Raw genomic sequence first — 23,458 nt, 5'->3', positions numbered from 1 at the left:
TGCAAGGAACCTGCAAAGTTTTTCAAGCAAAATGCGATAAATCAAACTGAGCTATCATAATAACTAGAGTAGCTAGAAATTATCCCTAATCACCATACCCCGGTGTACCTGTAGCACAGACATTAAGTTAATATTTTTTTGAGTTACAGCACATCAAACTAGAAATTCACCTCCATTAAAATCAGCTTTATTAACTCATGGTATGACAAGCACAACTAATACAATGCTTGGCTGCTGGGCCAGAGCACACGGTCTGGCTGGTCCGGCATTGGCTGGACCCTAGTCTTTACTGAATGCTCTATTAGAGTATCACGGTGACTGTTCTATTAGAGTATATTTTGATGACCACTCTATTAGAGTATATTGATCCTTTTACAAATTCAAGTAGCTGAAAAGTGTAGCCACTGTTCTAATCATATACATTGCTGTTCAAGCCACTACATCTCTGGTAATTGTCTTTCAATCTAAATGGTTTCTGTATAGAACTACGTAAATATTTGCTTCAGGAATTTTTTGTACCAAAATAAAATTGATATTGAATGATTGGTACAGTAGCACAAAATTACCATTGATGTTAACAAAGAGGAGAAAGAGACTTTGTATGTAAAGTAGCCTCCAGATGCCATTTCAGAGCATCTGTTTTCAAAAATTTCCCTGGGGGAGCATGCATGCCCCCAGACCCTCCTAGCTTGGCATGCTGTGCATGTGCCTGTGTCAGGTGTACATAGCACATGCAGTTGAGGATGATTTTTGTGTTTGTAAATTGTTTGCTTAATTGTTTTGTATGTGTTGTAATTTTTTGTTCAGTTATTGTGTGTGTGCTGTTGTAATTTATATGTGTATATGTATGCTATTTTTGTGTTTCCTCCTCAGTCAGGGAAGAACGGCATTGCCGACTGACTTGAGGCTAATTTAAAAATCAAATCAAATCAAGTATCACAAAGATCTTATTAAATCAATAAAAAGTAGTGTACATGTATGACCTCCTTTGTAGTCCATGATCATGGCTGGACCACTCAAAATTTCTGGGCTCCGGCCTCGTGTGGCCAGACCCTTTCCGCGCAGCCGCTTATTGATTGGAAATTATAAGCGCCGCGCTACTATAGCGCGGCGCTGCGCGGAAAGGGTCTGGCCACACGAGACTAGGCCCTGGCCTGGCTCAATATGCTCACCTTTCAGATCGTATGTGACTATCAGCCTAGCCACTGGGGCCTCCAATATCTACTGATTGGTTTCACCTGGACTTGTCACTTCAAACGCTTGACGAGGAGATGCTTCACCAGAAAACACGTGATACTTCGTTAATTCCGGTACTGTCTCCCGCGGATCGCTCCTGATAGTAGAAGCAGCGCAACGTTGAAGTCTCGGCTTGCCATGCTTGCAGTTTTGACGCATATTTGAAGAAGATATTTAAGTGGACTGTCGCATGATTCGAAAGGCTTGGCTGCTAAAGGTTAGTAGCTGCGGCTATCATGAAACCTGATCATTCTTTCTTATGTGATCAGGTTTCACAGGCAGTTCCTGTAATGAATAATAGTAATATAACAGGTTTGGTTTTGTAGGCAGCACTATTTAGAACAAAATTAAACATTTTATCGTTATCATGCAAATGCCTAAATTAAATCTTTGCATATGGGTGGTTGGTGAACAGACTACCACGACTTCCATGGTCCAGTTTAATTCAATATATTGATGTATTTGTAATATCTGGGAACCAGTGCATATGGGTGGTTGGGGACCAGACTACCATGACTTCCATGGTTCAGTTAATTCAATGTATTGATGTATTTGTAATATCTGTGAACCAGTCTTTCTAGTCTATACTTGTCCCAGAAGGGTTAGCTGCTATATCAAAAGTGTTGATTTTTGTGATTGGGTGAGTGGAGTTTGATGCACATTTAAGTGTTGCTCATGCACATGATTTGTATCACACCCCATACAATGCTACAATTAAAATTCACAATGTATATATATTTTTTGAAAATTGTACCTTCTGGGATTAAAAGTTGAATGTGCTCAAGCTTAATTGGGTATACTTCTGCTCACAGGTATTGAATACCTGGCTCACCATGTGAGATTTTTTCATAGCCATATATTATCCTGAAAACATTTGAAGGTATGCAAATCTACCTGGGAAAATTTTGTAAGAACATTTTTGGAAGTTTTGTGTGCTCAGTAGTTATATACAGCAGTGTTATAGTTGTCACTCACAATTTTATTTGAGATTTAGGGGGGAAGTTCTCCCAACAGCCCTAGAATAAACACTGCTGGGAACCTGGTGCTGCCTCAAAATATTACGACGTACAGTGTACAACTATAGACTATTATTTATATCCTGGTAATTGTGGGATCAAGATATTTAATTCACATTGATTGTTAAAATGTATGCTTGATTTCTTGATGTGTAAATAGAAAGCCTTCTTGAAGTGGCTTGATTGTCCATTTTTTTGCATTGCTTGATCTCTTGCATTGTGAATTAGACCCTTGATTACTTTACTACAGTTTGATCCTGGGAGTCACTATACCTGTGAAAGTGACTACTGCTTGTTCGTGTGATTGTGTGATTACTGGGCAGATAGCATAGTTGGTCTGCCCAGGAAAAGGAGACCAAATTTGCATATATTTTTAAGATTTGTCCTGACAAAGCTTAGTACTTGTATGTATGCAGTGATAATGATTTGTAGCATAAATAATATAGTACAAGTAGCTAGGTACTAATAGTTTTATGTATGGACAATCCTCATTGTGGGTCCGGACTTTAATGTACAAAAAAGTTCAGCTTTGTGAACTGAGGCTGATTCCTTTGATTACTGAAACCATAGACAAACCTGTAACTAGTAGTGACGTCACCATTGCGAATCCCTACTTTTACTATATTGTCTATGTTTGTACTGTAGCAATATAAACACTGCTTTATCACCCTGTTAAAGCATTCTTGGGCACTTAAAGGGGCTATTATACACTTGAGAATCTTGAAGAAGTCGTTTAAGAATTTAACTGGCAGTGAAACCATGAAGCTTACATATACAACATGTAGATAGCGACTTCTGACAGTCTGCACTAGTAGCTGCATGGGAGAACAACGTTAGGAACTAGCCATGGATAACAGTCTACTACTGTAAAAGGCATTAACAAGCAGCTGAGGAGTAATAACGTGTATTTAGGTTTAATAACCATGTGTGGTGTAACAGCAGTGTTATTGCAGTAAAATTAAGTGTTTCGTCTCAGACAGAATTACTATGCCCTCACCACCTTTGTCATGATGCTAAGCAGTTTAGGAAACATTGTAAGCTAGCTCACTTGACTTATAATCATTTTACAAGGCCAGCTTTATGGTGTTAACAATCTGGGCACATACAGTAGCTAGCCCCTTTAAATGCTGTTCTATATCACCAAGGTAAACCATGTCACAATGCTTGCTTCACCGTGATCATTTTGATTTGAAAACCAGTCATCAAGTACCTGTACTTCATCTTTTACATTTTTGTTAAAATTAATTCAATTGTATAGCTAACTATTGGAACTCACATTAGTGTTGCCATAGACTACTGAGAGTAGGGTTGGGAGGTATTTAGGTATTAGTAGTTAAAAAGGTATTTTTCAGATACCAAAGTGGTTTTCTAAAAATACCGAATACCGAATTTGATGTAGTAGTTAATTTTTGGTGGTTTAGTGGTGACCATACGTATGTGAAGTCAAGCCTCATACAAACATGTTTACGCTGTGGACAAGTACAGAGCTATGAGTGCATGTTGAAGTATTCACAATGGTTTTAACTTTTTGGGATACTCCAAAACTTACTTTGTGGCACAATATTATTGTTGTTTCATTTGTTTCTTTTAAAACAATGTGGGTGTAAGTGCAAATCATAGCTTACCCAAGTTTAAAAGGTATTATAACAAGGTATTTAGTGATACCGAGGTATTTTTCCTAATACCATACCGTTCTTCAAAAATGCAATACCGCCCATCCCTAACTGAGAGTAGCAGTTTAAACCATCATCAATTGAAACAGTAAACTATAGACTCTGGCAAACTATCTCGGAGTACTTTCATTAGGTTTGATTCTAGTTTCTTCATCTTGTAGGACCGGATAATGATATGTTAAGGTCAAGTGTTTCTGTGACTACCAGGCTTACGTCTTTATGATGAGTACTGCATTCTTCTTGAAGCCATATCTTCACCTAATAACATGCAATTTTCACTCTGTAGGTCTATAAGTAGTAAATCGCGTGTCCAAGTTTCCTTTCACACACTTTGAAAAGCACAATGTGTGGGTTAGAAAATGTGTACTCCAGAAATTCTTATAAATTCCTCATGCCTTTCAATAAAATGGTCTATTGTAAATGTGTTGTGATTATAACAATATATGTGACCCACTGAGCGAAAACCTGACTGTTTGCATAATGCCATTGCAATGTATGCCTATGCTTGCTACATAAATAAAGTTTTAATCGCTTCAGTACACAGTGAAGGAAGAGACTTGAGTTGAAATATCTAATATACCACTGGATTTGCTTCTTCATGGAGAGTAAGAATATCTTTGTTTCATTTCTGTACCATTAAGCAACCATGAGTTATGTGCATTTGTTTACATTGCTGTAAAACATAACTTTGTCGTCGCTGTTTCTAAGCTTGGTCAGCCTTTTTGCTTGATCCTAAATGCCCCGGTTTATGGTGAATTGAATGACACACTCCCTAGCCCATTTAATTTAAAACTTACGGTTGATTAAACAAGCGTTTGTAATTTTCTTCCCATATATGTAGGTACTGTACAAATTGATTGTTTTGCTCTTCAAGTTGCGTATTGCTATAACTCCAAAAGCATTTACCAGTTAAAGCTGAAACTTAACAACCCATTGGTTTTTCCCTCTAGACAACAAGAAAGTCATAAAAATGAAGTTTGAAAAAAATGCAAACTAGTTGGGTCTTTATTCAATGGGTCACACATTGTAGTTGGTGATATCTAGGAGAAATGTCATATCAGAGGAGAACACTACACATACCTATAAAGTAAACAGTGCTTTCCACAAATGTTGCCATTTGTTTGAATGGGTTTAGCCTGTAATAGCTGCCAAACAAATTAAATTATTATAGACCTTACTACATACTCCGTGTTGATGATAGCAATTTATTAGCCACTAGTGAGGTATGTTAATAATAATATCCATCCATTTATATATACAAACAATGTGGTACAGTGTATATCAAGTAAGTATATATCCATCCTTTTATTGCTTTTTGTGTTTTGTTAACTTCTTAATTATTTTGTGTGCATGTACAGCATCTTTGGTGTTTGCAAATTCGTAGTATTGCCTTTGGGTCTCAACGCTATGATTTAAATGTTTCGCTACTCCTCTATTGTCTTTGTCTGAGCAATGACGTGCTGCTTTGGTGCTAGTAATGATTCGAAATTCTGATGGCTTTGGTGGCTGAATATTTCGGATTCTTGTTCCCCGAAATGCTTGTGACATCCTTCTATACACTTGGTCGTATTCCTTGCCATTGGTTCTTAAAAATAGCAAGGGCCTGCATTCATCATTTTGAGGAATTATGTGCCTTCTCACCAAGCCATAATATAAATCAAGCAGTCTTGCTGCTTGATTTGTAAGTACAAGCTGTACCCTTCCCTGTGGTCCAGTTTTATGGCCCAGTATGTTAATTATTGTTTTCCCTCTGGAGTTGATTATCCGGCTTTTGTATTCTGTTTTGGTTGCATTCTGGACTACTCCAGATCTTTGCGAGTTTTGAAAAACAGCGTGTGCTGCACAGTAAGCTGTTAAAAGTTTTGCATCTTTGTCATTATATGCTTTTCTTAGTCGCTTTACCGAAGACTTGATTTCTTTATGGAGAGCCTTGCTTTCCAAGAGGTGTGTTGGGTTTTTGATAAATGGTAGTTTCTTTGTCACCTCAGTGCTATGCTTCTGACGTTGCAGTTTTTTAGATCTATTCAGGGACCGGATCCATAGCGTTAGCACATTTATGACTCTTTGTGCTTCCATATACCGTCTTTCACCTTTCTTGCTGTTGTCAGTGTGGTGCTGAATGAATGTTACAGCATGCCGTATCGTACGTAATTTATTCTGGATGGTACTTGGAGCTTTTCCTTCACCTTTTAACTGGCGGTAGTATTGCTCTAGGTTGTGACGTGATAGCAGTGCGTTGCTGTTAGCTGAAGTGCTACTGCTGCTGCTGCATTCTGCATTTGTAAAGAACTTGTGTACGTCTGCTGTGATGGCTTTTGCACTTTTTTTCCCTCTGTCGCCACCTGCTATGCCTTGCAAATATTTATAAAACTGTTTAAATTTAAAATCCAGTGGATCAAGGGGTCCTGCCTGTGCCTGTAATTACATATAAATGCACACAATATATATGTACACTGATATACCATATACAGACGTGCATGTACTCTACATTTGCATTCTAATATTAACTCTTGTTTATACTGTATGGTGCATGTACATTTGCGTTATAACATACATATAGAGGGTATCTTTTCATGTTAGCAATGGTTACTAGACACCATGTTGTTGAGGTAAAAACCATGCGAGATATTGAAACTTTTCGCTATTGGGAACCATTGAAGAAAGACTTGCTAAGCTGAGGTAGTTACTTATAGTAATAGTTAATTCAAGACCAGGAGTTAAGGGTACTGGGTCAACATTATGCCGCAAACCAACGAGTGGCTAAACTTTAATTCCCCTATTTCTTCCAGCTGTGAAGTGATATTTTCATTCAATGCATAACATAGAAACAATACCACAGTTGTCTTATTTTTGCTAGCATTTTTGACTCATAACTTGCTCTTTCATTACTCAACTCATAATTCGATCGTTCATTACTCAACTCATAACTCACTAATGCATGAAGTAACCTGTGATTATATGGAAATATTTACTGTAACATCAAACAGATATCTTCTATATGTAAGATTGCAATCAGTGTACGTACTAGTATGTATAACTACTTACCTTTACGTTACTTTCACTTTGATTGCTGCTGTCACTTCCGTCGCTTTCACTTTCTTCACTCCTTCCATCTTCTCCACTACTTTTGGTTTCTTCACTGTATTCGCTCTCTTCACTGCTTTTTCCTTCTTCACTGCTTTCACTTTCTTTGCTTTTCTCACTGCATTCACTGTGTTCGCTTTCTTCACTGGGTTCTCTTTCTTCACTGTGTTCCCTATCTTGACCTTCCTCACTTCTGCCTTCTCCCTACACAGAGGTTTAATCATAACTGGGGTTGCAAGAATTCTATATGTTTATGCATTCCTAGCAGAGCATATATTCATGTAATCAGGGTTAGAAATAACATTGTTACTTTAACCCTTAAACCTGCATAGAACTTTTGGGGACTGCATGCTTCACAATACAATCATAAATGTTGACATTAATTATGGTAACGTCACCTTTCAGCCTAAAACTGCCCATTGATAGAAATTCTTTTTACTGAACTACGTACTTGGAGAAGTTTAATTGAACACTGTACCTATACAATGTTTTACTAGTTATGAAACATTCAGTTGCAAATCAAGTTTCTGTGATTGAATATTCTTACTTGTTTAACTTTGATTGTGGGTTTCATAACGTGAGTCATATGGTCTGATACAGAATTTAATGGAATATTTGTTTCAGGTGCAACTACCATCGAGTATGGATCATTTTAGAATGGTTTGTAAAGTGTTTGCATTTCTTTTTCCTGAAGGGTGCTTAATACATGACACATTTTGGCCCCACACTTTGGTGCTAGAGTAAAAACCTTAGGGTCTGTTTGAATCCTTACCAGTTGAATAACATAAATTGTGTAGCCATAAGATACAGTGGGTAAAAATACTCATGGTACATGGTACGCACTGATAATAACCTCAAATCAATAAAACCTAAATGGAAAGTAAGAAAATCTTAGTTTCGTGTTTGCACAGTAAAGAATATGTGAGTTACGGGCACTTATTTACGATGTGATAAAAATATCGTTTACCATTGTCTTTTTGTTATTGGAATGTCCCTCTTCTTTGTCAATACAGAGGCATGCAATATGAACACAAATGGCCCATTTACCACCTCGTGCCTTCTGCTCCTTTTTTCTCAGCAATAATTCACTATTGCAACCAATTCACTTCAAAATTTAATTGATTGGTCCAGTGGTATGCCACTGATGAAGCAGTACATGTCTTAAGATGGGGGTAGTTTGGCTCAGAGTCCCATTCCTTATCAAAAACCCTTGATTGAGCTGAGTCCCATGTTTATAGGGTTCATAGCTTATGTCAGTCATGAGTTATGATCAATTATTTAAGCTCCTGTAATTTAAGGTGCTTTTTTCCATATTGTTTCTATATAAATTGAGTTTATCACTGTTCCAACTGTCTAGTGCTACAAATGATCATTCATCATATACGGCTGAAACTTTAGCTATCCACTCTTTTGTTACTGTAGATAACCAGAGGTTGGACGTGCTTTAAGCACCAGGGTAGATTCTATAGTCAAATCACTCTCATATTAAGCTTTAATTATATATACTGTTTTTCCTTATAAAAGCCACATTCAAATAAACACCAGGTCTTAAATAAAGGCCAAGGGGCACTACCTTAATATAATTAAGGGTTAGAATGTTTCCTGCTGACCTAGTTGATAAAGTATCTGATTTTGCTGTTGTATGGCTCTATTAGGATAGTATGCATGTAGCGATGACTATGTAACACATAATATTATGTACTTTGTTTGTGCAAAAAGATGATATTTGTGTCAATAAGTCCAGCCAAATATAGTTTGACATTATGGTTTCACGAAAGCAATTAGTACATCAATAAAAAGCACAAAAGTAGTAAGCTAAGTACAACACAATAACAGGCCCCATTGAACTCATGCACATAAAACACTACATACTGTACATATCTCGATTAAACTAAAGGCATTTAAGTATACATGTCTTTATTGTTGATTTAATTGTATGAGGTATTTTATATTATTTTACAGAATCATCTGTAACTCAAGGTACAGAATATAATTTTTACTTATGTGATCATGTGATTGTACAACTACCAGCTACTAGTAAGCATCACAAAGGGTTCCTTCCATTATCCATCACTAAGGGAGGTATGTAAACTTCACACTGACATGAAATATTTCTTACATTATCTTGACATCATCACCAGGTACTGCTGAGAGACACAGAGGGTCCTCTCCATTAACCATCACTAAGGGAGGTACGTAAGCTTCACATTGACATGAAATATCTTACATTATCTTGACATCATCACCAGCTACTGACAGACACAGACGGTCCTCTCCATTAACCATCACTAAGGGAGGTACGTAAACTTCACATTGACATGAAATATTGCTTACATAATCTTGACGTCATCGCCAGCTACTGAGAGACACAGAGGGTCCTCTCCATCAACCATCACTAAGGGGGGTATGTAAACTTCACGTGAAATATTACTTACATTACGTTATCTTGACATCATCACCAGCTACTGCTGAGAGACACAGAGGGTCCTCTCCATTAACCATTACTAAGGGAGGTACGTAAACTTCACATTGACATGAAATGCTTACATTATCTTGACATCATTACCAGCTACTGAAAGACACAGAGTGTCCTCTCCATTAACCATCACTAAGGGAGGTATGTAAACTTCACATTGACATGAAAACATTTCTTGACATCATCACCAGCTACTACTGAGAGACACAGAGGGTCCTCTCCATTAACCATCACTAAGGGAGGTACGTAAGCTTCACATTGACATGAAATATCTTACATTATCTTGACATCATCACCAGCTACTGACAGACACAGACGGTCCTCTCCATTAACCATCACTAAGGGAGGTACGTAAACTTCACATTGACATGAAATATTGCTTACATAATCTTGACGTCATCACCAGCTACTGAGAGACACAGAGGGTCCTCTCCATCAACCATCACTAAGGGGGGTATGTAAACTTCACATTGACATGAAATATTACTTACATTACGTTATCTTGACATCATCACCAGCTACTGCTGAGAGACACAGAGGGTCCTCTCCATTAACCATTACTAAGGGAGGTACGTAAACTTCACATTGACATGAAATGCTTACATTATCTTGACATCATCACCAGCTACTGAAAGACACAGAGTGTCCTCTCCATTAACCATCACTAAGGGAGGTATGTAAACTTCACATTGACATGAAAACATTTCTTGACATCATCACCAGCTACTACTGAGAGACACAGAGGGTCCTCTCCATTAACCATCACTAAGGGAGGTACGTAAACTTCACATTGACATGAAATATTGCTTACATTATCTTGACATCATCACCAGCTACTGCTGAGAGATACAGAGGGTCCTCTCCATTAACCATCACTAAGGGAGGTACGTAAACTTCACATTGACATGAAATATTGCTTACATAATCTTGACATCATCACCAGCTACTGAAAGACACAGAGCGTCCTCTCCATTAACCATCACTAAGGGAGGTATGTAAACTTCACATTGACATGAAATATTTCTTGACATCATCACCAGCTACTACTGAGAGACATGGAGGGTCCTTTTCATCAACCATCACTAAGGGAGGTATGTAAATTTCACATTGACATGAAATATTGCTTACATAATCTCGACATCATCACCAGCTACTGCTGAGAGACACAGAGGGTCCTTTCCATTAACCATCACTAAGGGAGGTATGTAAACTTCACATAGACATGAAATGCTTACATTATCTTGACATCATCACCAGCTACGGAAAGACACAGAGTGTCCTCTCCATTAACCATCACTAAGGGAGGTATGTAAACTTCACATTGACATGAAATATTTCTTGACATCATCACCAGCTACTACTAAGAGACATGGAGGGTCCTTTTCATCAACCATCACTAAGGGAGGTATGTTAGCTTTACATTCACATGAACTCTTGCTTACACAATGTTGACGTCATCACCAGCTATTGCTGAGAGACATGGAGGGTCCTCTCAATCTTCCATTACCGAGGGAGGTATGTAAACTTCACATTGACATGGACACTTGCTTACATAGTCATCACCAGCTATTGCTGAGAGACATGGAGGGTCCTCTCAATCTTCCATTACCGAGGGAGGTATGTAAACTTCACATTGACATGGACACTTGCTTACATAGTCATCACCAGCTACTGCTGAGACACAGAGAGAGTATTCTCAATCTGCCATCACTGAGGGAGGTACACATATATTGTATACAACACATGTACCTTGAAAATTTGCTCACATGCAGGAATAATTGTTTTGGACAGTAGTGATGATCAGGAGACCAATGGTAAGGCAGCAATATTGTGTATATGGTTGATCTATCCAATGTGACAACATCTGCAAGAACCCCACAAGTTTGTACATTATTACATTTCCTTTATCTACTATAGATATATAATGGTAACCTTAGAAGCCAAGAGAAACTAAAAAGCTACAAAGTGGCAATAAAAGAGGTTTGATTTGTACATGCAGAGACAATAAGGAAAAAACACCAGTATATTGATCATAACTTACAGAAGCAGTCCTCTATGCATATACAACTTACACCATCATGTTATACAAGAACAGACAAATCCATGGCTTTATACTTCCTACAACCAGCAAAAATTCAAGAGAGTCGGCAACTAGGCAGACTAATGCTCGTACTGTATCTTACGTCTTCTGAGAACACTCCTCTTGCTTTGGATAACACGATACTATCAAGGTTAATGCCATTGGCACCTTCTAACAAGAGCTCAATTTTTAAAGAATATTTTGAATTTGCAGCTGTTTCACTTAATGCATTCTACTATACTATTATTAGGCTTGTGCTAAAATGTAGCATTCTTGCAGATACAATCACATATGTTGAGACATGACACACGAAATGGGAAGACAGTAAAAAGGACACCATTGTCCATTTCTATAGTCACTGTTCCCACATGAAAGTGTAAATTGTAATTTATTCATAAATGGTTGTCACAGCTACCTGGTCATGAAGCTCAAGTGATATGGTCACAGCTACCTGTGAAGTGATAAGGTCAAGGCTACCTGGTCAAGTAGAAAGTAAAACATTTCCTTGCACAGTCAACACCCAGGCATTTTTTTTAAAAGTTGAAAGTAGATTATCATGAGTTACTTACGTACGTATCTTCTGTACATGATTATCTTCTCTAAGTGGGCTTTGTTTTGAATCTTTTCTAACTTACTACAATGGCGGATCCAGGATGAGGCATTTGGGACAAATTCCCCATCCCCCTTCACCTCGTGGAGGAGCCATACTTAATTCTGATTAAAGCACTAAACTTCATGCCAGGCAAAGATCAGCTTATAAAACTCACGAAAATATGTACATTTTACCAGCATTTATTACGAATTCACCTGAAACTAAAGTGAACCAAAGCCAAACTAGCTACGAAACTGTCACCCAGCACATTCGTGAGTACTAAGCGCCTCTAAAAATAATTATCATGTTGCTGTTGCTTAAGATATTCAGAACCTTTAAACAGCTTTAAAGACTTCATAAAGGCCAAAATGGTAAAAATCAACAGTGAGATACTACTAAGGGGTGTATTATTTGCTGCTTCAAAAATGCAGCAACTCAAGAGGATCTGGCTTTCCCTAACCAACTACTACTTCCCTGTTTGTGCCCCTCCCCTTGCCAGGTGCTGGATCCGCCCCTGACTACACATACAATAAGAGAGATTAAACCATCTAAGCCTGATTTTTTGAAGTCTAAATGCTGTTACTGTTGAGATTCGATGGAAGTGGAACTTTTATTCAACCTACTTCCATTATGGTCTTTGTACTTGCCACCTTTAAGTAGATACAGTTGACCCAGCTGGTTATCTATAAACACTGCCGTTGTCTCTAGAGTTACGTAGCTTAGTGTTCACATAAGTGAAACTGAGTGTGAAGCCCACTACTTCAACAGAACATAATCTATGAAATGCTTTAATAGGACAGTCAGCAAAGGTGTTAAAGATCCACTGTACATACACTACAAATAGTGCTAATGCCTTCATCATTAGCACTGTATGTATCATTTTAAAACGATTCTTTGTAAATGCACGTTTCAACAGATGGAAGCAGCAGTGAAGGACCATATGAAGGAATGACTGATGATGATGCTGATCCTCACCCTTTGGCAACTCCTTCAGAGTCTTATCTTTGGGGGCTTCTGAAGGGGAAGGGATATTCAAGATCAAATGTCATCGTGAGAACAATAGACAATCATCAGAAAGGTGCATATGCTACCAAAGATTTCCATGCTGGACAATTTGTCTGTGAATATGGTAGCTCAGTGGCAATGGTAGAGGAGACTGATGAGAAGAGAAAATATTGCTTGTTTGCTACCTACCAGGGTCAACAGTATGTTTTTGATGCTACATCCCGCGTCAATGACCCTGGTAGATATATTCAGAATGCCATAAGAAATGCCAATGTCAAGCAGATGCCACCAGTGCTGATAGGAGACCACCACCACCAACGGTTAAGAATTGGATTTGTTGCCAGCAGAGACATCAAAGCTGGAGAGCAGCTGATGTTTGATTACAGATGTAAAAAGTAGTGTTCCACCGATAATCGGATCGGTATCGTATCGGAGCCGATATTGGGCTTTTCGTATCGATCGGTATCGGTTATTCAGGTATTCCGATACCGATTAATAGCCACTCGCGCCAATCGTCATAACCATAACTATCATCATAAATGCTATGCTAGCAAAACGTGAGGTATACACAAGTTGGAAATAGTGTTGAGTATTATTCTAGCATAAAAAGTGCAGGGATTGCTTTGCTAAACATCAAGCAACTGCTACTTACTATGTTTGCATGAAAAGATCGAAATACTCTAATAGAACAGTCACTGCACAATAATATATTCTACTAGAACAGTCACACATAGCCAGCTTGAGATGATTGTAAATTGTATAGCAATTATCGGTATCGGTATCTGAATCGGTGAAAATTTGCTTCTAGGTATCGGTATCGGATCGGTAGTTATTTTTCTGTATCGGTGGAACCCTAGTAAAAAGACAACAAAACAGCAGTATGAAAGGCCAAGGCAGGAATGCACTGTTGAAGGGTGCTATTCACTAGTAAAGAAGCTGGCAGATCACTACCGTGTGACACACAAAATGGCAAAAGAAGAGAGGGATAAACACCTAGCTATGGCCAAGAAGGTTGGTGTACTGTGTATATGATCAGAGTGTAGATATTCTATACATTTAGATCAGATATGGATTGCTCCCACAATCATCAAAAGTATGTCCATAACAAATTTATGTATGCAGTACATACAGGGTTTAATACTAGCATGGTTAATAAACTGAATCATGTATTGTTACACTGTACAAGTATATAGCACATAAACATTGGTGAAACTAATTTTCTACTGTGCTGGGAACACCAATATGAAGTTCGAGAAAAATGTAAACAGAGTTTTCGCTCAGAGAGTCACAATTAAGTGTTTGCATGGTCACTAATGAACAAAAGCACAAGCAGTGTTTTGGAGATGGACCCTGCATTTAGTATCTAGTTATTCAGGCTCTAGGTAATGAGTAGTGAGACAAGAGAGGCTACCTACAGCTGCAGATATACATACATACCTGGCTATAAATGCTACAATCATTGTTGTAAGTAAAGATCCCAAACTACAAGTCAAATTTTGCATGCACTCACAGTACCACTTTGTGCTCAGAAATATGTAAATTCCTTTCCCTTGTTTCATTACTTTTCTCTTTGACCCAACATATACGGCACATGTATACATATGTATATATTGACTCGGTTAAAGTACATTCAATAGTATGTACTGACCATGTTGTAATAGCCAAAGCAATTACTACATGTACATACATCATTTCTAAATTTGTAATCAAAACTTTACATAATATGACAGATGAAGATGAATGAGACTAACAGTGACAGCAGCCAGCAGAGTGACAGCAGCCAGCAGAGTGACAGCAGCCAGCAGAGTGACAGCATCCAGCAGAGTGACAGCAGCCAGCAGAGTGACAGCAGCCAGCGGAGTGACAGCAGCCAGCAGAGTGACAGCAGCCAGCAGAGTGACAGCAGCCAGCGGAGTGACAGAAACCAGCAGAGTGACAATGAAGAAGTAAATAGCACACCAATGCAATTAGAATAAATCTACAGTATTGTACTATCTTTTAGACAAGTGAAGAAAGCAGAAGCAACAGCAACAGTGATGAAAATGATAGCAATGTAAAGGTAAGCTATTTATGCATTGACGGTTTGCACCATTGTACTGTATTTCAGATGAGAAAAAGTACAGGGGGGAAATCCATAAAATCCATATGTAACTGCCTGAGCAAAAACCGCCGGCCATTTTTTGGTACATTCCTTGCATCTCACTTTATTGCATTTCTGTTATCTATCAGAGGAGGCTTTAAGCGCCGCTTAACTCAATTATATGAAGGCCTGTTTTGTGAAGTGGAGTACATAGTTGTTCAATACCATTCAGTGAGACATTGTCAATTCTGTCTATGAATCATTTACTGTGTAGAACTCAAAAAGAACAGATAATTATACATAAATCAGATAAGGGAAGAGGTGCAAGGATAAGTCATCTTTAAATTGGTTAATATCATCCAGTATAACTAGAGAATTGGGTAAACAATTTCACATATTTGATGGTAGAAGGGAGGAAAGAATATAAATATGTATCAGTTATAGCAAATGGAATAGTGAAGCACTGGCTCCATGGATAAAAATCTTGTTGTTTCTTGCTTTCTTGTAGCAGCTGCAGTTGACATACTTTTGACAAGTCAAAGGTTTCAGTAGTTGTAGTAAAGTTTGTTCTACAAATTAAGCTATTGTAACCCTTAATTATATTAAGGTAGTGCCCCTTGGCCTTTATTTAAGACCTGGTGTTTATTTGAATGTGGCTTTTATAAGGAAAAACAGTATATATAATTAAAGCTTAATATGAGAGTGATTTGACTATAGAATCTACCCTGGTGCTTAAAGCACGTCCAACCTCTGGTTATCTACAGTAACAAAAGAGTGGATAGCTAAAGTTTCAGCCGTATATGATGAATGATCATTTGTAGCACTAGACAGTTGGAACAGTGATAAACTCAATTTATATAGAAACAATATGGAAAAAAGCACCTTAAATTACAGGAGCTTAAATAATTGATCATAACTCATGACTGACATAAGCTATGAACCCTATAAACATGGGACTCAGCTCAATCAAGGGTTTTTGATAAGGAATGGGACTCTGAGCCAAACTACCCCCATCTTAAGACATGTACTGCTTCATCAGTGGCATACCACTGGACCAATCAATTAAATTTTGAAGTGAATTGGTTGCAATAGTGAATTATTGCTGAGAAAAAAGGAGCAGAAGGCACGAGGTGGTAAATGGGCCATTTGTGTTCATATTGCATGCCTCTGTATTGACAAAGAAGAGGGACATTCCAATAACAAAAAGACAATGGTAAACGATATTTTTATCACATCGTAAATAAGTGCCCGTAACTCACATATTCTTTACTGTGCAAACACGAAACTAAGATTTTCTTACTTTCCATTTAGGTTTTATTGATTTGAGGTTATTATCAGTGCGTACCATGTACCATGAGTATTTTTACCCACTGTATCTTATGGCTACACAATTTATGTTATTCAACTGGTAAGGATTCAAACAGACCCTAAGGTTTTTACTCTAGCACCAAAGTGTGGGGCCAAAATGTGTCATGTATTAAGCACCCTTCAGGAAAAAGAAATGCAAACACTTTACAAACCATTCTAAAATGATCCATACTCGATGGTAGTTGCACCTGAAACAAATATTCCATTAAATTCTGTATCAGACCATATGACTCACGTTATGAAACCCACAATCAAAGTTAAACAAGTAAGAATATTCAATCACAGAAACTTGATTTGCAACTGAATGTTTCATAACTAGTAAAACATTGTATAGGTACAGTGTTCAATTAAACTTCTCCAAGTACGTAGTTCAGTAAAAAGAATTTCTATCAATGGGCAGTTTTAGGCTGAAAGGTGACGTTACCATAATTAATGTCAACATTTATGATTGTATTGTGAAGCATGCAGTCCCCAAAAGTTCTATGCAGGTTTAAGGGTTAAAGTAACAATGTTATTTCTAACCCTGATTACATGAATATATGCTCTGCTAGGAATGCATAAACATATAGAATTCTTGCAACCCCAGTTATGATTAAACCTCTGTGTAGGGAGAAGGCAGAAGTGAGGAAGGTCAAGATAGGGAACACAGTGAAGAAAGAGAACCCAGTGAAGAAAGCGAACACAGTGAATGCAGTGAGAAAAGCAAAGAAAGTGAAAGCAGTGAAGAAGGAAAAAGCAGTGAAGAGAGCGAATACAGTGAAGAAACCAAAAGTAGTGGAGAAGATGGAAGGAGTGAAGAAAGTGAAAGCGACGGAAGTGACAGCAGCAATCAAAGTGAAAGTAACGTAAAGGTAAGTAGTTATACATACTAGTACGTACACTGATTGCAATCTTACATATAGAAGATATCTGTTTGATGTTACAGTAAATATTTCCATATAATCACAGGTTACTTCATGCATTAGTGAGTTATGAGTTGAGTAATGAACGATCGAATTATGAGTTGAGTAATGAAAGAGCAAGTTATGAGTCAAAAATGCTAGCAAAAATAAGACAACTGTGGTATTGTTTCTATGTTATGCATTGAATGAAAATATCACTTCACAGCTGGAAGAAATAGGGGAATTAAAGTTTAGCCACTCGTTGGTTTGCGGCATAATGTTGACCCAGTACCCTTAACTCCTGGTCTTGAATTAACTATTACTATAAGTAACTACCTCAGCTTAGCAAGTCTTTCTTCAATGGTTCCCAATAGCGAAAAGTTTCAATATCTCGCATGGTTTTTACCTCAACAACATGGTGTCTAGTAACCATTGCTAACATGAAAAGATACCCTCTATATGTATGTTATAACGCAAATGTACATGCACCATACAGTATAAACAAGAGTTAATATTAGAATGCAAATGTAGAGTACATGCACGTCTGTATATGGTATATCAGTGTACATATATATTGTGTGCATTTATATGTAATTACAGGCACAGGCAGGACCCCTTGATCCACTGGATTTTAAATTTAAACAGTTTTATAAATATTTGCAAGGCATAGCAGGTGGCGACAGAGGGAAAAAAAGTGCAAAAGCCATCACAGCAGACGTACACAAGTTCTTTACAAATGCAGAATGCAGCAGCAGCAGTAGCACTTCAGCTAACAGCAACGCACTGCTATCACGTCACAACCTAGAGCAATACTACCGCCAGTTAAAAGGTGAAGGAAAAGCTCCAAGTACCATCCAGAATAAATTACGTACGATACGGCATGCTGTAACATTCATTCAGCACCACACTGACAACAGCAAGAAAGGTGAAAGACGGTATATGGAAGCACAAAGAGTCATAAATGTGCTAACGCTATGGATCCGGTCCCTGAATAGATCTAAAAAACTGCAACGTCAGAAGCATAGCACTGAGGTGACAAAGAAACTACCATTTATCAAAAACCCAACACACCTCTTGGAAAGCAAGGCTCTCCATAAAGAAATCAAGTCTTCGGTAAAGCGACTAAGAAAAGCATATAATGACAAAGATGCAAAACTTTTAACAGCTTACTGTGCAGCACACGCTGTTTTTCAAAACTCGCAAAGATCTGGAGTAGTCCAGAATGCAACCAAAACAGAATACAAAAGCCGGATAATCAACTCCAGAGGGAAAACAATAATTAACATACTGGGCCATAAAACTGGACCACAGGGAAGGGTACAGCTTGTACTTACAAATCAAGCAGCAAGACTGCTTGATTTATATTATGGCTTGGTGAGAAGGCACATAATTCCTCAAAATGATGAATGCAGGCCCTTGCTATTTTTAAGAACCAATGGCAAGGAATACGACCAAGTGTATAGAAGGATGTCACAAGCATTTCGGGGAACAAGAATCCGAAATATTCAGCCACCAAAGCCATCAGAATTTCGAATCATTACTAGCACCAAAGCAGCACGTCATTGCTCAGACAAAGACAATAGAGGAGTAGCGAAACATTTAAATCATAGCGTTGAGACCCAAAGGCAATACTACGAATTTGCAAACACCAAAGATGCTGTACATGCACACAAAATAATTAAGAAGTTAACAAAACACAAAAAGCAATAAAAGGATGGATATATACTTACTTGATATACACTGTACCACATTGTTTGTATATATAAATGGATGGATATTATTATTAACATACCTCACTAGTGGCTAATAAATTGCTATCATCAACACGGAGTATGTAGTAAGGTCTATAATAATTTAATTTGTTTGGCAGCTATTACAGGCTAAACCCATTCAAACAAATGGCAACATTTGTGGAAAGCACTGTTTACTTTATAGGTATGTGTAGTGTTCTCCTCTGATATGACATTTCTCCTAGATATCACCAACTACAATGTGTGACCCATTGAATAAAGACCCAACTAGTTTGCATTTTTTTCAAACTTCATTTTTATGACTTTCTTGTTGTCTAGAGGGAAAAACCAATGGGTTGTTAAGTTTCAGCTTTAACTGGTAAATGCTTTTGGAGTTATAGCAATACGCAACTTGAAGAGCAAAACAATCAATTTGTACAGTACCTACATATATGGGAAGAAAATTACAAACGCTTGTTTAATCAACCGTAAGTTTTAAATTAAATGGGCTAGGGAGTGTGTCATTCAATTCACCATAAACCGGGGCATTTAGGATCAAGCAAAAAGGCTGACCAAGCTTAGAAACAGCGACGACAAAGTTATGTTTTACAGCAATGTAAACAAATGCACATAACTCATGGTTGCTTAATGGTACAGAAATGAAACAAAGATATTCTTACTCTCCATGAAGAAGCAAATCCAGTGGTATATTAGATATTTCAACTCAAGTCTCTTCCTTCACTGTGTACTGAAGCGATTAAAACTTTATTTATGTAGCAAGCATAGGCATACATTGCAATGGCATTATGCAAACAGTCAGGTTTTCGCTCAGTGGGTCACATATATTGTTATAATCACAACACATTTACAATAGACCATTTTATTGAAAGGCATGAGGAATTTATAAGAATTTCTGGAGTACACATTTTCTAACCCACACATTGTGCTTTTCAAAGTGTGTGAAAGGAAACTTGGACACGCGATTTACTACTTATAGACCTACAGAGTGAAAATTGCATGTTATTAGGTGAAGATATGGCTTCAAGAAGAATGCAGTACTCATCATAAAGACGTAAGCCTGGTAGTCACAGAAACACTTGACCTTAACATATCATTATCCGGTCCTACAAGATGAAGAAACTAGAATCAAACCTAATGAAAGTACTCCGAGATAGTTTGCCAGAGTCTATAGTTTACTGTTTCAATTGATGATGGTTTAAACTGCTACTCTCAGTTAGGGATGGGCGGTATTGCATTTTTGAAGAACGGTATGGTATTAGGAAAAATACCTCGGTATCACTAAATACCTTGTTATAATACCTTTTAAACTTGGGTAAGCTATGATTTGCACTTACACCCACATTGTTTTAAAAGAAACAAATGAAACAACAATAATATTGTGCCACAAAGTAAGTTTTGGAGTATCCCAAAAAGTTAAAACCATTGTGAATACTTCAACATGCACTCATAGCTCTGTACTTGTCCACAGCGTAAACATGTTTGTATGAGGCTTGACTTCACATACGTATGGTCACCACTAAACCACCAAAAATTAACTACTACATCAAATTCGGTATTCGGTATTTTTAGAAAACCACTTTGGTATCTGAAAAATACCTTTTTAACTACTAATACCTAAATACCTCCCAACCCTACTCTCAGTAGTCTATGGCAACACTAATGTGAGTTCCAATAGTTAGCTATACAATTGAATTAATTTTAACAAAAATGTAAAAGATGAAGTACAGGTACTTGATGACTGGTTTTCAAATCAAAATGATCACGGTGAAGCAAGCATTGTGACATGGTTTACCTTGGTGATATAGAACAGCATTTAAAGGGGCTAGCTACTGTATGTGCCCAGATTGTTAACACCATAAAGCTGGCCTTGTAAAATGATTATAAGTCAAGTGAGCTAGCTTACAATGTTTCCTAAACTGCTTAGCATCATGACAAAGGTGGTGAGGGCATAGTAATTCTGTCTGAGACGAAACACTTAATTTTACTGCAATAACACTGCTGTTACACCACACATGGTTATTAAACCTAAATACACGTTATTACTCCTCAGCTGCTTGTTAATGCCTTTTACAGTAGTAGACTGTTATCCATGGCTAGTTCCTAACGTTGTTCTCCCATGCAGCTACTAGTGCAGACTGTCAGAAGTCGCTATCTACATGTTGTATATGTAAGCTTCATGGTTTCACTGCCAGTTAAATTCTTAAACGACTTCTTCAAGATTCTCAAGTGTATAATAGCCCCTTTAAGTGCCCAAGAATGCTTTAACAGGGTGATAAAGCAGTGTTTATATTGCTACAGTACAAACATAGACAATATAGTAAAAGTAGGGATTCGCAATGGTGACGTCACTACTAGTTACAGGTTTGTCTATGGTTTCAGTAATCAAAGGAATCAGCCTCAGTTCACAAAGCTGAACTTTTTTGTACATTAAAGTCCGGACCCACAATGAGGATTGTCCATACATAAAACTATTAGTACCTAGCTACTTGTACTATATTATTTATGCTACAAATCATTATCACTGCATACATACAAGTACTAAGCTTTGTCAGGACAAATCTTAAAAATATATGCAAATTTGGTCTCCTTTTCCTGGGCAGACCAACTATGCTATCTGCCCAGTAATCACACAATCACACGAACAAGCAGTAGTCACTTTCACAGGTATAGTGACTCCCAGGATCAAACTGTAGTAAAGTAATCAAGGGTCTAATTCACAATGCAAGAGATCAAGCAATGCAAAAAAATGGACAATCAAGCCACTTCAAGAAGGCTTTCTATTTACACATCAAGAAATCAAGCATACATTTTAACAATCAATGTGAATTAAATATCTTGATCCCACAATTACCAGGATATAAATAATAGTCTATAGTTGTACACTGTACGTCGTAATATTTTGAGGCAGCACCAGGTTCCCAGCAGTGTTTATTCTAGGGCTGTTGGGAGAACTTCCCCCCTAAATCTCAAATAAAATTGTGAGTGACAACTATAACACTGCTGTATATAACTACTGAGCACACAAAACTTCCAAAAATGTTCTTACAAAATTTTCCCAGGTAGATTTGCATACCTTCAAATGTTTTCAGGATAATATATGGCTATGAAAAAATCTCACATGGTGAGCCAGGTATTCAATACCTGTGAGCAGAAGTATACCCAATTAAGCTTGAGCACATTCAACTTTTAATCCCAGAAGGTACAATTTTCAAAAAATATATATACATTGTGAATTTTAATTGTAGCATTGTATGGGGTGTGATACAAATCATGTGCATGAGCAACACTTAAATGTGCATCAAACTCCACTCACCCAATCACAAAAATCAACACTTTTGATATAGCAGCTAACCCTTCTGGGACAAGTATAGACTAGAAAGACTGGTTCACAGATATTACAAATACATCAATACATTGAATTAACTGAACCATGGAAGTCATGGTAGTCTGGTCCCCAACCACCCATATGCACTGGTTCCCAGATATTACAAATACATCAATATATTGAATTAAACTGGACCATGGAAGTCGTGGTAGTCTGTTCACCAACCACCCATATGCAAAGATTTAATTTAGGCATTTGCATGATAACGATAAAATGTTTAATTTTGTTCTAAATAGTGCTGCCTACAAAACCAAACCTGTTATATTACTATTATTCATTACAGGAACTGCCTGTGAAACCTGATCACATAAGAAAGAATGATCAGGTTTCATGATAGCCGCAGCTACTAACCTTTAGCAGCCAAGCCTTTCGAATCATGCGACAGTCCACTTAAATATCTTCTTCAAATATGCGTCAAAACTGCAAGCATGGCAAGCCGAGACTTCAACGTTGCGCTGCTTCTACTATCAGGAGCGATCCGCGGGAGACAGTACCGGAATTAACGAAGTATCACGTGTTTTCTGGTGAAGCATCTCCTCGTCAAGCGTTTGAAGTGACAAGTCCAGGTGAAACCAATCAGTAGATATTGGAGGCCCCAGTGGCTAGGCTGATAGTCACATACGATCTGAAAGGTGAGCATATTGAGCCAGGCCAGGGCCTAGTCTCGTGTGGCCAGACCCTTTCCGCGCAGCGCCGCGCTATAGTAGCGCGGCGCTTATAATTTCCAATCAATAAGCGGCTGCGCGGAAAGGGTCTGGCCACACGAGGCCGGAGCCCAGAAATTTTGAGTGGTCCAGCCATGATCATGGACTACAAAGGAGGTCATACATG

General features: G+C 37.8%; 2 protein-coding genes and 1 long non-coding RNA gene across 9 annotated transcripts; 2 read left to right on the top strand and 1 right to left on the bottom strand.

The window, feature by feature from the left end:
• Positions 1–8,936: 8,936 nt before the first annotated feature.
• On the bottom strand, positions 8,937–23,330 carry LOC136258784 (uncharacterized). Of its 7 annotated transcripts, XR_010702999.1 has the most exons (19): positions 22,979–23,330; positions 11,252–11,349; positions 11,140–11,195; positions 11,038–11,084; positions 10,928–10,982; positions 10,721–10,881; positions 10,614–10,677; positions 10,407–10,567; positions 10,297–10,360; positions 10,089–10,250; positions 9,977–10,045; positions 9,870–9,930; positions 9,763–9,823; positions 9,557–9,718; positions 9,445–9,513; positions 9,344–9,404; positions 9,237–9,297; positions 9,129–9,192; positions 8,937–9,082 (listed from the first exon to the last, which is right to left on the bottom strand). It is a non-coding gene; the product is annotated as an uncharacterized lncRNA (long non-coding RNA). The 7 variants fall into 7 exon arrangements; XR_010702995.1 differs by having other exon boundaries at positions 11,038–11,195; XR_010702996.1 differs by having other exon boundaries at positions 10,928–11,084.
• LOC136257450 (N-lysine methyltransferase KMT5A-A-like) lies at positions 11,169–13,561 on the top strand. Its single transcript, XM_066050667.1, has 3 exons — positions 11,169–11,204; positions 11,258–11,299; positions 13,074–13,561. Exon 3 carries the CDS (start codon positions 13,106–13,108, stop codon positions 13,559–13,561), a length of 456 nt encoding a protein of 151 aa, XP_065906739.1. The 5' UTR covers positions 11,169–11,204; positions 11,258–11,299; positions 13,074–13,105.
• Positions 14,034–19,288, top strand: LOC136258783 (uncharacterized). Its single transcript, XM_066052135.1, has 6 exons — positions 14,034–14,173; positions 14,223–14,255; positions 14,893–15,108; positions 15,165–15,221; positions 17,219–17,461; positions 18,092–19,288. Exons 1-6 carry the CDS (start codon positions 14,129–14,131, stop codon positions 19,199–19,201), a joined length of 1,704 nt encoding a protein of 567 aa, XP_065908207.1. The 5' UTR covers positions 14,034–14,128; the 3' UTR covers positions 19,202–19,288.
• Positions 23,331–23,458: the final 128 nt, after the last annotated feature.

Source organism: Dysidea avara, chromosome 6 (assembly GCF_963678975.1).
Source record: "Dysidea avara chromosome 6, odDysAvar1.4, whole genome shotgun sequence".
In the NCBI taxonomy this organism is placed as follows: Eukaryota; Metazoa; Porifera; class Demospongiae; order Dictyoceratida; family Dysideidae; genus Dysidea; species Dysidea avara.
The sequence above is the reverse complement of the archived record's forward strand: the minus strand, read 5'-3'. Positions and strand labels throughout refer to the sequence as shown.

Excerpts from the sequence above, each read along its gene's own strand:
- LOC136257450 (XM_066050667.1), top strand. The coding sequence starts at position 13,106 with ATGACTGATGATGATGCTGATCCTCACCCTTTGGCAACTCCTTCAGAG.
- LOC136258783 (XM_066052135.1), top strand. The coding sequence starts at position 14,129 with ATGGCAAAAGAAGAGAGGGATAAACACCTAGCTATGGCCAAGAAG. Across the intron at positions 15,109-15,164 it reads AGCAGAGTGACAATGAAGAA|ACAAGTGAAGAAAGCAGAAG; the intron begins GTAAATAGCACA and ends ACTATCTTTTAG. Across the intron at positions 17,462-18,091 it reads AAAGTGAAAGTAACGTAAAG|GCACAGGCAGGACCCCTTGA; the intron begins GTAAGTAGTTAT and ends ATGTAATTACAG.